Source organism: Hoplias malabaricus, chromosome X2, assembly GCF_029633855.1.
Source record: "Hoplias malabaricus isolate fHopMal1 chromosome X2, fHopMal1.hap1, whole genome shotgun sequence".
NCBI classification, from domain to species: Eukaryota; Metazoa; Chordata; class Actinopteri; order Characiformes; family Erythrinidae; genus Hoplias; species Hoplias malabaricus.
In genome coordinates, this window is record NC_089819.1 from 28,487,151 (window position 1) to 28,502,539 (window position 15,389).

General features: G+C 47.7%; 1 protein-coding gene across 1 annotated transcript in view; it reads right to left on the minus strand.

The window, feature by feature from the left end:
* The window catches only part of LOC136677302 (transmembrane protein 132C-like), a 356,167-nt gene that overhangs the window by 112,742 nt on the left and 228,036 nt on the right, over positions 1-15,389 (minus strand). The window contains exon 4 of the mRNA XM_066654805.1: positions 3,478-3,618. Coding sequence (XP_066510902.1) covers positions 3,478-3,618 — 141 coding nt within the window. The remainder of the gene's footprint in view (positions 1-3,477; positions 3,619-15,389) is intronic.

The following is a 15,389-nucleotide window of genomic DNA, read 5'->3' on the forward strand; positions in this document are numbered from 1 at the left end:
ACCGCGCCCGGACAATTACGGCCCGCTCTGACAGCTTTAGAGCCGCGGACCAGTCGTAAATCCTCGGCTCCACAACACTCCGGGGACTCTCTCGGGATATTCCCGCATAAATCCCGGGAAAACATGCAACCTCTCGCCTCGCCGAGGTTTTGGGAGAAACTGCAGATCTAAGGATCCTCCCGAAGGAATGTGAGCTAATTTGAGCCGGAGGGGAATGGTACAACTCCGAGAAGAGTCTGGAGGGAGGAGGACAGAGGGGAGGAGGAGAGGGGTTGGAGGACAGAGGGTGGAGGAGAGAGGAGAGATGGTGGAGGAGAGAGGGAAGGAGGAGAGAGGGGTGGAGAAGAGAGGGGAGGAGGAGAGGGGGTGGAGGAGAGAGGGGAGGAGGAGAGAGGCTGGACGAGAGAGGGGTGGAGGATAGAGGGTTGAGGAGAGAGGGGAGGAGGAGAGGGTAAGAGGAGAGGGGAGGAGGAGAGAGGGGAGGAGGAGAGGGTAGGAGGAGAGGGGAGGAGGAGAGGGTAGGAGGAAAGGGGAGGAGGAGAGAGGGGAGGAGGAGAGAGGGTGGAGGAGAGAGGGGAGTAAAAGAGAGGGTTGAGGAGAGAAGGGAGGAGGAGAGGGGGTGGAGGAGAGCGGAGAGGAGGAGAGGGGGGGTGGAGGAGAGAAGGGAGGAGAGAGGGGAGGAGGAGAGGGGGTGGAGGAGAGAGGGTGGAGGAGAGAGGGGAGGAGGAGAGAGGGGAGGAGGAGAGAGGGTGGAGGAGAGAGGGGAGGAGGAGAGATGTGGAGGAGAGAGGGGAGGAGGAGAGAGTAGGAGGAGAGGGGGTGGAGGAGAGAGGGGAGGAGGAGAGGGGAGGAGGAGAGAGGGTTGAGGAGAGAGGGGAGGAGAGAGGGGAGGAGGAGAGGGGGTGGAGGAGAGAGGGGAGGAGGAGAGAGGGGGTGGAGTAGAGGGGAGGAGGAGAGAGGGGAGGAGGGGAGGGGGTGGAGGAGAGAGGGGAGGAGGAGAGGGTAGGAGGAGAGGGGGTGGAGGAGAGAGGGGAGGAGGAGAGGGGAGGAGGAGAGAGGGGTGGAGGAGAGAGGGAGAGAAAGATAGATGTACAAAGAGAAAGCATGTTATATTTAATTGAATTCACAGAGAAAGAGAGAAAGAAAGAGACAGAGAAAAAGGAAATAGAGAAAGAAACAGACAACAAGAGAGAGATAGAGTGAGAAAGATTTTTTAATCAATCTTTTTTACCTAAACCTCCTTCAGAGCAAGAGGAAAAGTCACTGGGAGAAACCAAGCAGAACCTCACTACACGAACATCACGAGGAAACTCTGAGTGGAACCAAAGCTAGAAAACACAAGGAGGAACCAAGACTCAAAAGCAGAAGCTGTCCTAGAGCACAAAAGAGAACAACTGAGAAGAACCATGAGTGAATTTGAGAATCTCCATTGGAACAAGTGGAAGAACCATGGAAGAGAACCACAATTGAAAAGAACTACAACAGAAGAACCAAGACTCTGTTTTCACTGTTTAATCTAGGCCCTTGGCTCAGGTCCCAGGTTCAATCACCATGACCAGCAGTTCTTTTGGATGCAGGTTTTATTGAGGGATCTCAGTCAGTCTCTCTGGATCATTCAGTCAATCAGAGACAGATCCTCTCTCTAAAGACTGGTTCATAGTTAACACGGACGCGGCAATTGGTGAATGGCTACAGCGGCCAAAATGGAACAGCGGCACATTACATGGAGAAAAGGCAACAGCACCTTCACTCGTTGGCAAGAGAATGTTTTTTAGGAGTTGGGAAAGGGGGATGGACAAAAGTGAATTGCTTCTCTCAGATGCATTAGATTGTGGAAACTGTTCAAACTGTTTTCAGACTCTTCTCACTCTTCAGACTGTTCTCATTGTTCAGACTGTTCTCACTCTTCAGACTGTTCTGACTGTTCTCACTCTGCAGACTGTTCTCACTGTTCAGACTGTTCTCACTCTTCAGACTGTTCTCACTGTTCAGACTGTTCTCACTCTTCAGACTGTTCTCATTGTTCAGACTGTTCAGACTGTTCTCACTCTTCAGACTGTTCTCATTGTTCAAACTGTTCTCATTGTTCAAACTGTTCTCACTTTTAAGACTGTTCTCATTGTTCAGACTGTTCTCACTCTTCTGACTGTTCTGACTCTTCAGACTGTTCTGACTGTTCACATTCTTCTGACTGTTCTCACTCTTCAGACTGTTCTGACTGGTCTCACTCTGCAGACTGTTCTCAATGTTCAGACTGTGCTCACTCTTCAGACTGTTCTGACTGTTCTCACTCTTCAGACTGTTCTCATTGTTCAGACTGTTCTCACTCTTCTGACTGTTCTCACTCTTCAAACTGGTCTCACTCTTCAGACTGTTCTCACTCTTCAGACTGCTCTGTCTGTTCTCACTCTTCAGACTGTTTTCAATCTTCAGACTGTTCAGACTGGTCTCACTCTTCAGACTGTTCTGACTGTTCTCACTCTTCAGACTGTTCTCGTTGTTCAGACTGTTCTCACTCTTCTGACTGTTCTCACTCTTCAAACTGTTCTGACTCTTCAGACTGTTCTGACTGTTCTCATTCTTCTGACTGTTCTCACTCTTCTGATTGTTCTAAATCTTCAGAATGTCCTGACTGTTCTCACTCTTCAGACTGCTCTGTCTGTTCTCACTCTTCAGACTGTTTTCACTCTTCAGACTGTTCTCACTCTTCTGACTGTTCTCACTCTTCAAACTGTTCTGACTGTTCTCATTCTTCTGATTGTTCTTACTCTTCTGACTGTTCTAAATCTTCAGAATGTCCTGACTGTTTTCACTCTTCACACTATTCTGACTGCTCTCACTCTTCAGACTGTTTTGACTGTTCTCACTCTTCTGACTATTCTCACTCTTCTGACTGTTCTCACTGTTCTGACTGTTCTCACTCTTCTGACTGTTCTCACTCTTCAGACGGTTCTCACTCTTCAGACGGTTCTGACTGTTCTCACTCTTCTGACTGTTCTCATTGTTCATACTGTTCTCACTCTTCAGACTGTTCTGATTGTTCTCACTCTTCAGACCTGTTCTCACTGTTCTCAATCTTCAGAGTGTTCTGACTGTTCTCACTCTTCAGACTGTTCTGAGTGATTACACTGTTCTGACTGTCCTGTTCAGACTGTTCTCACTCTTCAGACTGTTCTTTTCTCACAGTTCAGACTGTTCTGTTGTCAGAAGTGCTGCATTCTGACTCAAACTTAAGAGATTGAACAGTGGTACTGTATGTTCCAGAGTAAAGGTCCACTATCACTGCCACCATATGACATAACTGCACAGTGTGACCTGCCTGTAGCCTGAGGTTCACAATTTTTTTTTAAATAACTATGTTTTGTATGTTTTTTACCTCATGTCCCAATAATTTAGAGTAATGTATCACACTAAGGCTGGGGTTCCTTTTAAGGGCAAGGTGTGTTAAACACGAAATAATGAATAACGAGATCTGACCTCTCATTGGACGAGCTGGACCTCCTCTGGCAGAACATGGACAGGGAGGAGGAGCCTGGAGCCACTTCCTGTTTGATTTCCCACAATGCCGGGCTGCTGGGCTTCACTGCCACAAAGTCAATGCCTTCACCATACTGCGCCCTGGTAAACAAACACAAACACAGCTCTGTAAACAAACACAGATTAGTAAACAAACACAAACACAGCTCTATAAACAGACACAGCTTAGTAAATAAACACAAACACAGCTCTGTAAACAAAGACAGATTAGTAAACAAACACAAACACAGCTCTGTAAACAGACACAGCTTAGTAAATAAACACATACACAGCTCTGTAAACAAACACAGCTCTGTAAACAGACACAGCTTATTAAATAAACACATACTGTAAACAAACACAGCTCAGTAAAGCAATACAAACACAGCTCTGTAGACAAACATAGCTTTGTAAATAAACACAAACACAGCTTAGTAAACAAACACAAACAGCTCTGTAAACAAACACAGCTTATTAAATAAACACAAAGACAGCTCAGCAAACAAACACAAACACAGCTCTGTAAACAAACAAACGCCACCCAGTAGAAAATACACAGTACAGACATTGTAGAGCAAAGCTAAATTGTAGATTTATTTTAAAGTTTCTGCACAGTTTTCTTTCAAATTAAGAGCACTGTATACATTACAGTGTTATTAATAACAAAACTGTGGGAGTAAGACCACACCCAAACTCTCCTCAACCCTATATATACCCTCCAAACATGCTCCCACCTCCACCCCGTCTCCACCTGTTTCTTCTCTTGTGTTCACCTGTCTAACGCCACCCTGAACTCCCCCTCCCTGTTTTAGTCATCAGGGGCGTGGTCCGTACCAGCAAAGTGCAGCTGGACCACCAGTCCGTACACCTACCACTGTGCACTTACCACTGTTCATCACCACTGTACACCTACCACCGTACATCTACCACTGTACACCTACCACCGTACACCTACCACAGTACACCTACCACCGTACACCTACCACTGTACATCACCACTGTACACCTACCACCGTACACCTACCACTATACACCTACCACCGTACACCTACCACTGTGCACCTACCACTGTACATCACCACCGTACACCTACCACTGTACACCTACCACCGTACACCTACCACCGTACACCTACCACTGTACACCGACCACAGTACACCTACCACTGTGCACCTACCACTGTACATCACCACCGTACACCTACCACCGTACACCTACTACTGTACACCTACCACAGTACACCTACCACAGTACATCACCACTGTACACCTACCACCATACACCTACCACTGTACACCTACCACAGTACACCTACCACTGTACATCACCACTGTACACCTACCACCATACACCTACCACAGTACACCTACCACTGTACACCTACCACCGTACACCTACCAATGTACATCACCACTGTACACCTACCACCGTACACCTACCACTGTACATCACCATTGTACACCTACCACCGTACACCTACCACTGTACACTTACCACCATACACCTACCACTGTGCACCTACCACTGTACATCACCACCGTACACCTATCACAGTACATCACCACTGTACACTTACCACCATACACCTACCACTGTACACCTACCACTGTACACCTACCACAGTACACCTACCACCATACACCTACCACTGTACACCTACCACAGTACACCTTCCACTGTACACCTACCACAGTACACCTACCACTGTACACCTACCACCGTACAGCTACCACTGTACATCACCACTGTACACCTACCACTGTACACCTACCACTGTACACCTACAACTGTACACCTAGCACCGTACACCTACCACTGTACATCACCACTGTACACCTACCACTGTACACCTACCACTGTACACCTACCACCGTACACCTACCACTGTACATCACCACTGTACACCTACCACCGTACACCTACCACTGTACACCTACCACAGTACACCTACCACTGTACATCACCACTGTACACCTACCACCGTATACCTACCACCGTACACCTACCACTGTACATCACCACTGTACACCTACCACTGTGCACCTACCACTGTACATCACCACCGTACACCTACCACAGTACACCTACCACTGTACACCAACCACTGTACACCTACCACCGTACACCTACCACAGTACACCTACCACCGTACACCTACCACTGTACACCTACCACTGAACACCTACCACTCTACACCTACCACTGTACACCTACCACTGTACACCTACCACTCTACACCTACCACAGTACACCTACCACCGTACACCTACCACTGTACATCACCACTGTACACCTACCACCGTACACCTACCACTGTACACCTACCAGCGTACACCTACCACCGTACACCTACCACTGTACACCTACCACCGTACACCTACCACTCTACACCTACCACTGTACAGCTACCACAGTACACCTACCACCGTACACCTACCACTGTACATCACCACTGTACACCTACCAATGTACACCTACCACTGTACACCTACCACAGTACACCTACCACTGTACACCTACCACAGTACACCTACCACTGTACACCTGACACCGTCCCCTCATGTTCTTTCACTGGAACTGGTAAGTGTTTAGAGACTGAGTTTATCGCTTTGACTCTGGGCACATGACATGTTTGTGATACATGTGTTTTGCTCCGAGTGTGTGTGTGTGTGTGTGTGTGTGTGTGTGTGTGTGTGTGTGTGTTTCCCTCAACACTGCCATCTCCATTTATCCCTTTGACGCCACACTGCTTTATTAAAGCACAACTTCATTACACACTGACCTTGGACATATCACACACACACACACACACGCACACACACACACACACACACACACACACACACACACACAGGTCCATAGCAAAAGCTGTTTATTCTTCTTTTCTTTAATTCTCTCTGTTCCTCCCTCTGCTGTCTTTCATTTGTAAAGGAGCAACGGGGCTGAGGCCGCTTTACAGACAATAATGAAAACTCCATCTACTCTGTTTAAACTCACAAAAGAGCCACAATTATCTCCTCAAAACAACTCCGGGGATATTACACACATACACACACACACACACACACACACACACAGAGTGAGTGAGAGAGAGAGAGAGAGAGAGCGACACTCAAACACACACCTGCTTTAATGACAAATGAAAAACCTCCAGCTTTAATTTCTGCTTCATAATTTAAAGTAGTCACTGAATAAAATCACTTGCTGTCTCTGAGCGGCGTTACTTTTTATGCTCCTTTAAAACAATCCATTTAAACGCAGGGAACGGAGAAGATAAAGCAGTTAAATAAGAATCCATAAAGCCATAAAGCACAGCTCCACAACTTGCCGTGATTATACCTCCGCGCTCTGCTGCTGCTTTACACACGCTCTGAGACGGAACCAGATTACTGATGTTCTTCCTCTAAATAAACACCACCGAGCACTTGGGGTGGGGACGTGTGTGTGTGTGTGTGTGTGTGGGTGGTCCCTTAAACCTTAGAGAAGTGGGCTTGGGACCAGAAGGTTCTCAGTTTAGTCCCCCAGACTGTCATGGAATGAACAGCTCTTTCTCCTCTCTCAACATCTCCAGCTTTACACGGCTCATTAATATTCATCTTAATATTCCATTCATGTAAATTGCAGGGACTTGGCTTTCTCCAGCTGCACATGAGACAAAGGTCACCATGCTCAAGCACTGGTCAGAGGAGTATAAACCTCCCAGCACTGGGCTCTGGAACAGTGGAACTGTGTTCTGTGGAGAGATGGAGCTCAGGAGGAATCAGGAGCCCAGGAACATCAGGAGGAGCTGTGTGATCCATTCATTCATTGTCTGTTACCCTTATCCAGTTCAGGGTCACGGTGGGTCTGGAGCCTACACAGAATCACTGGGTGCAAGGCAGGAACACACCCTTGGGTGCCAGTCCTTCACAGGGCTCATCACACACTCACACATTCACTCACACAATCACACCTACGGACACTTTTGAGTCTCCAATCCACCTACCAACGTGTGTTTTTGGAGCATGGGAGGAAACCGGAGCACCTGGAGGAAACCCACGCAGACACAGAGAGAACACACCACACTCCTCACAGACAGTCACCTGGAGGAAACCCACACAGACACAGGGAGAACACACCACACTCCTCACAGACAGTCACCCGGAGGAAACCCAAGCAGACACAGGGAGAACACACCACACTCCTGACAGACAGTCACCCGGAGGAAACCCACGCAGACACAGGGAGAACACACCACACTCCTCACAGACAGTCACCCGGAGGAAACCCACGCAGACACAGGGAGAACACACCACACTCCTCACAGACAGTCACCCGGAGGAAACCCACGCAGACACAGGGAGAACACACCACACTCCTCACAGACAGTCACCCGGAGCGGGGCTCGAACTCACAACCTTCAGGACCCTGGAGCTGTTTCAGAGACAGTACCTGCTGCTCCACCGTGCCATCCGTGTTTGTGATCCAGAGCTTCATTAATTATACATTTGGTGTACACTGTTTATCATACAATTGTGTACTCTCTCTCTCTCTCTCTCTCTCTCTCTCTCTCTCTCTCACACACACACACACACACATAAACACATGCAAATGTGCACACAGACACACACCCACTTCCTTAGACAGTGGTTATTGTAAGATTTATGGCTTTCAACTCCTGTGTGTTTTTGTGTTTGCATTGAGAGGGAGTGGAGAGAGTGAAAGAGACGTGAAAGTGGGGAACAGAGGAAGGTAGAGAGAGAGAGAGAGAGAGAGAGAGAGAGAGAGAGAGAGATGGAGAAAAAGGACATTTCTATTTAAATTAAAGAGGATTCAGATCATTCTTTCTGCAGTTCCTCAGTTTTCAGACGGCAGCAGAGCAGTGGAATGGAGTTCCTGTGTTCCCTGTTAGACAGCTCCAGCACCCACTACAGACAGCAGCACAAAGGGAAAGGCACGTCACATCTCTCTCTCTCTCTCTCCTTTCTCTCTCTCTCTCTCTCTGTCTCTCGTTCTCTCTCCTTTCTCCCTCTCTCTCTCTCTCATTCTCTCTCCTTTTTCACTCTCTCTCCTATCTCTCTCTCTCTCTCTCTCACTTTGTCTCTTCTTTCTCTATTTCTCTCTCTCTCCCTCTCTCACACACTTTTTCTCTCACTCTCTCTCTCTCTCTCACACTGTCTTTCCTTTCTCTATTTCTCTCTCTCTCTCCCTCTCTCACACACTTTTTCTCTCACTCTCTCTCTCTCTCTCTCTCTCTCTCTGCGCGTGCGCACGGTTTGTCCGTGGTGGCGTGTGGAGGTTTCTGGCGTTTTTGCCAACTTTTCTGATTCTCTTGACTTTCTATTTTCTATCCTTTATTTCAATTTCTTTATGAGAGCTCAGTGAGGTGTTTGGTACTAAACTGTTTTTGGCCGGTGGTGAGGAGTTTGTGGCTGGAGTCATGGCCTCTTAGGCCGGTGTGGAGACGCCGTCTCCCCGCCATGGCGTCAGGTGTGTCCCGGAGAGTGAGGCGACGATAGCGGAGGTTGTGTTAGCGGTCGGGGAGCAGGTTGGATATGAGAATATTGAATCGGCTTCTCGAATGGACAAAGCGGTGGTAGTGTTTTTGGAGAAGGAGAGCTGTGTAAGCGGCCTGATTAATTCGGGGATCCGAATGGTGCAGGTGCAGGTCAGCCCTGTGCATGCACCCGCGACCCGCGTTGTGGTTTCGAATGTCCCGCTCGGGTTTAAACATCCACTGATTAAACATGTCATGTCTTTTAGGAGGCAGGTTTTCATGGTTTTAAACAACCGAGATCAAACTTTAAACTTAAGTTTTAGAGTTAGACACGAGGAGGGCTCGTACATAGTGTTCGCGAGTACAGAAAAACTCCGCTGTTTTGAGTGTGGAGACATCGGCCATAAACAGTTCGGCTGCCCGCACAGAAAAGAGCAGCAGGAGGGGCATAGGAATAAACAGAGTGATTTAATGGAGGGGCAGCAGGTGGGTGATAAGAATGAACGGAATGGTTTAATGGAAGAGCAGCAGGTAGGGGACAGTGGTGGGGAGGTGGTTGAGGAGGTAGCTGAGGTGGTAGCTGAGGTCTCAGGGCCTGAGAGGAGGCCTGAACCTGTCAGCTCTGCAGGTGGGGAGGGGGTAGATGGGGATGGGACTGAGGCCTCCATAAATGTAACCCTTAACAGTGGTGAGGATGATGTGAATGTTAGCAATGCATCTGTGAACACACCCAGTGACCCCACTGACTCGGTCGGGCCTAGTGTCAGCACCCACAGAAAGGCCCGGTGTAAAACTGATAAACCCGTGGAGGAAGATGGACAGTCAGTTTTGAAGAAGGATGACGTTATTGTGGGCCGTGTGCGTGATGAGTGTCTCGGTGACTCGGTGGACGCTGTGCTGGACTCTGAGGAGGACAGCGTGGTATCAGACTGTTCAGGGCTGTCTGAGTTACCTGTCAGTGTGTCCTGTAGACCGGGCTCTTCGACTCAGGCCGGTCCGTCTGAAGCCTCGTCTGAAACAACTGAACCCCCAGTGGATGTTTATTCTCTCACAAAGATTAACCGGTTTTTGACTGTCACTAAAGGCAAGAGGAATGTGTCCTTAAAAAGCTACTTCTCTGAAACTGAAAAGTTCATTAGATCTGTGCAATACGCCTCTAAACATGAGAACTACATGACACTGTCCCCTAAGAGGCGGTTCAGACTCAGGAAGTGGCTGACGACCGCACGGAAAAGTCTATCTATTTCCGAAGAGCAGGTCTTTATGCCACATCTGTGTCTCTGATACCTACTGCTTTTCTCTGTGAACACTGAGGAGAATGTTACAGACGAATGGATTGATGGATATCGACAGTGTGTACAGCGCACGCAGCACAGTGGAGTTTACACACTGTTCGTGTGGTTGGAGCACTGCTGGACTCGGGAGGTAGGTGCTGTTTTCAGATCAACAGCCCTAAGAAACGGAAGCCTCATGGTGGCGCACCAGACATGGGCTACAGCCACCAGGGTGAGTACTGTCCGAAAAGTGGAGACAGGCCGGCGCTGTTGTTCTCAGTCGGAGCCTGTCCATTGCCTCTTTATTGACTGCTCACAGTTGACTGTCCCCTTTGGATTTTTAACACGGACTATGACAGACTCGTCTGAGGAATCTCCACTGGACTCTCATTTGTTGGAGAAACGGAGTGGGGATTCAGGCTCTTTGAGCTGGATGAGAGACTGGAGTGTTTTGAATCTGAAGGACATTATGTATTTTTGTTTGGTTTGGTTTTTGAAAATGTGGTGTGCTGATCAGGCAATGTAATGGTGTGGTGATGGTGTGTTTGTGTGTGTGTGTGTGTGTCTGTTTAATGTTTATTATGCGGACTAAGGTTTTGTTAAATTGATATCTTTTGGTTAATTGTTAAATAAAGTGAATTTAAAAATCAAAAAAATCTCTCTCACTCTCACTTTGTCTTTCCTTTCTCTATTTCTCTCTCTCTCTCCCTCTCTCACACACTTTTTCTCTCACTCTCTCACTCTCAATCTCTCTCTCTCTCTCTCACACACACACACAAACACACTTTTTCTCTCACTCTCTATCTCTTTTTTCACTCTATCACCTGTTTTTCTCATCACTTTTTTTTCTCTTTGATTTGTTCTTTCTCTTTTTATCACTGTCTTTTTTGTCTCTGTCTCCATTTTCTCTCTTATATTAATTACTCCCTCTTCTCTCTCTATTCCTTTCTTTTATTTAATTTACAAGGTCGTAACAACCAAGGCAGTAAATGTGTGTGTGTGTGTGTGTGTGTGTGTGTGTGTGTGTGTGTGTGTAGTGTAGCTAAATGAATATCAGTGTATGTGACCAACGGAAAGTTTCCAGAACGTCCACAATTTAAATCCTGTAGCTTTAATAAATAAATTCAATTCTTCGGTGTGTGTTTAAATTAAAGTGTGGTTCTGGAGTCCACCAAACCACACACTGTGAAACAAGACCCCAGTCAGTTTTCTGTGTGCTGCCAGAGTCAGAAAACATGGGATAAAATGAGCTGTTCAAGGTTAAATGAAGAAAAACAGACACAACGAGCGCGGAGAAATAAGAGCACTGAGTAAAAACGGAGAAGAAAGAGAACAGAGTGAAAACGGCTAAAAACCAGAGCTTCTGCTCCTCGCTCCTCACTGCTGTGCACTCGGGGTCGGGGTGAACAGCGAGCGGCTCGTTATCATTTAAAGCAACAAGTGCTGAAAGCTGGCGTTCTGAACAGGGCTGTTTACACAGGGGTGTTGAATAAATGTAATGTTGGTTAATAAGTATCATGATATTGGTCTTTACAGTATTTACAGCGCCCCCTAATGGACACAACACCCAAACCTGCTGAGCTTCAGTGTATTTGTGTAAACTGTAATGTATTGTAAAGCATAACTCAGTATGTAGCGCTAGTGTCACTTGTCCTCATTAAATAGGCTTATGTCAATCTCAGTTGGAGACCCCGCCCACCGTGTTGTGTGTGTGTGTTATTATAAATAAACTGAATGTGTTTTAAATACACTTCCTGTGGAACATCTGGGTGAAATGGCCTGATTTTGGCACAGCTGCTACCCCTCGCTTATATAAGTTTATGATATTGTGTAACACACATGGCTCTGTGTGTGTGTGTGTGTGTGTGTGTGTGTGTGTGTGTGTGTGTGTGTTTGTGTGTGTATGTTATTTCTGTTCCACTTTGCTATATCAGAGGTGTTTGCAGTATATACAGTAAGTTTGTGGAACACACACATACACACACACACAAACACACACACACACACATATACACACACACAGACACACACACACACACACACACACACACACACACATACACACACACACATACACAGACACACACACACACACACACATTAAACATGTCTTCACCTTAAAACCTAATTATTTCTATTGTTGAGACCAGCTGGAGGTCCCCACAAGGAAGACAAGTCCCCACAATGTCAGTGGTATGTAACTAAAGTATACACACACACACACACACACACACACACACACACACACAGAGAGAGAGAGAGAAAGGTCAGACATTAGCATGTGGACACAGAGAGTGTGGCATTCAGGTCTACAGGCCAATCCAATTGGCATTTAATTAACCTGGGACCAACATGAGAGAGTTTACACTCCAGATCAATCTGGCATCTTTACACACATGCACACACACACACTTACACACACTCATACACACACACGGGGTGGATTAGTGCTGTTTGTCCACACATCTAGCGTATTTGTTTAGAGTGTGACGTTGGCTGTTTTTGGTGTAAAGGGCGACGCAACCTTTACCACAAGTGTGTGTGTGTGTGTGTGTGTGTGTGTACTTGTGTAAACGCTCTGGTTGGCTTTAGTGTTTAGAGAGAGCAAACACGGCTCGAATAAATACAAAAACAGGGCCAAGTAAATAAACACACACAGACACAGGGAGGCTGTGTGAGCTCAGGCTGCTTTCTGCTGGAGCGCTACATGTGTATGCTAACTGCTACGCACTGCTAGTTTTTGTCTCTGCTGTTTCCACTCTTTAACTACATACCCCCTAATCACACAGTGGCAGCCCACACGACCGCCCAGGACTGTGAAGCGCCACGTTATCTTTGCAAACTAGCTCTAACACATCATCATTTCAGCTCAACACACTCGGAGGAGAACACTACACTCTGACTCTCTACATCAGACTCAACACACTCGGAGGTGGCTAATGTCACCAGGCAAAAAGCCAAGTGTCCACTAGAGGGGTCTGAAGCACTGGGCTGTGGAACAGTGCAACTGTGTTTTCTGGAGTGATGAAACACTAGCGCTAAGCGTCATATAACTTCCTCCAAACAATGTAGTGCACAGTGTAGGTCATTAAATAACAGTATGCTGTACGTTGAATAATTAAAAAAAATATAAAACAGGCATTAAGCTCCACTTATGCCTTACAGTTAGTACACGGTCTGGGTGCAGCAGCATTGATTTTATAATCTGTAAAGTGCACTATGTAGCGTGTTGGGCGCATTAGCCCTTTTCCACCAATGAGGTGTAGTTCCTTTTCATGAACCTAATTTGGAACCATTCAGTGCATTTCCACCAACATAAAATGGTTCCTGAACAAGAAAAGCTCAGTCCCAGCTGGAACCAAAGAACAGTGGGTTCTTTAGTGTGAAACTGTGACTGCGTCTGTGGGCGAGTCGAGATAAAGAAGCTCCAGAAAGAGCTCAGAGCCTCAAATAAAGCACTATGGTGCAGTGGAGCTGAACGGGTCATTTACAGAGTGTTATATCGTCCTCAAAGCTGTTCTGGGTAAAGTCCAGAGAACCAGACGCATCTGTGGAGCTTTGCGCTCTGAAATTACACATTATCCTCTTTCTGATTTGTAAAGAAAAGAGTGAAACAGAAGAAAATATAAACAGGAACGTGCTGCGTGTGTGATTCTCTGAAGTTAGGTTCAGTGCGACTTGAGGCTTCGTCATTTTAGGCGATTTTAGTTCTCCACTTGTCACGCTCTCGTGCTCATTTCATGTCCGCTTCATGCCTCCTAGTTTGTTAATGTTTGTCTCGTTTATCTCTTGTAAATAAAGTCTGTGTTCTTAGCGTTTGCGTCCGCCCTTCGTCAGTCCGCACCCCTCATCCCTAACAGAATGAACGACCCACTTCAGGACACAGCTAGCACGGACTACCCATTCACGAAGTGTGCAATTCGCCGGACTCCATTTCGCACAGGCCCTAAGGATCCTGTGGAGGAGGCTTTAAGAGCGGCCTCGGAATGGAGTCGCCGGCTCCAGATCATGCCCGGCGCGGGTTCTTATCTCCGACCAAAGGACTCGATTCAGGAATCGAGTAATTGCTCCAGCGGGAATCGACGGAGACGGAGGAGAAAGCGGGCTGGAGTCTCCCCCTCGCTGGAGGATTATCCCCTCAGGTCCGGGGAAATTTTTGGGGGGCGTTAAGGGTAGGGGCTGTTAGCCTCCAACCTCAGAGCTACGGAGGTGAGGCTAACAAGCCCCCTAAACCCTCTAAAGCTCCAGCACAAACCCGGCGAGCAGTGCAAGCACCTGCCTCCGTGGACGTCGTCGCTGTTTGTCCCTGCCCTGATTCCTGTCTCTGTGCTTGTCCCTGTACCCTTGTCTGCTTCGGTGTCGATTCCTGTCCCTGTTACTGTATTCCTGTCCGTTCCTGTAAACATCTTGGTCCCTATTCCCCTGCCTAGTCCTGTCCAGGCCCCTTTTCAACCCTCTATCCGGTCTTTTGTTCAGTCCCAGCACCAAGCCTCTGTCCAGTCACATACCCCTGTCCAGTCGAACATTTCTGGTTCTATCCTGTCCCCTGTTTCGTCACCAGTCTTGGCTCCTGTTCGTTCCCTGCACCCAGCCCCAGTCAAGTTACCCGTCTTGTCTCAAGTCCCATCTCCTGTCCAGTCCAAGTTTCAGTCCCCTGTCTCTGCTCCTGTCCTGCATCAGTCCCCGTTTCAACCTTCTGTCCTGTCTCATGTTCAGTCCCCTGTTAGTCATGTCCGGTCCCCGTATCCGTCCAGTGTTCAATTCTCTGTCCGGTCTCCAGTCCAGTCCCGTCACCCAGTCCTGTCACCGGTCCTGCCTCATGTCCAGCACCCTGTTCAGTCACGTGTGTCTGCTCCTGCCTTGTCTCCTGTCTTCTCATGATTCCCGTCTCCTTTTTCTAGTCCTGTCCAGTGTACGTTTAGAGTCTAGTCTCGTGTCTCCAGCTCCATTTCCTGTGTCTGTTCCCGTCCTGTCCTGAATCCTGTCTCTTGTTGGTTTCCTGTCTTGTTTTCCGTGCTCCCTCCTGCGCCAGCTTCTGGGGGGGTCTGGGTTACGCGCCCCGGGAGTTGCGCGTTCAGGAGGGGGCATCTGTCACGCTCTCGTGCTCGTTTCATGTCCGCTTC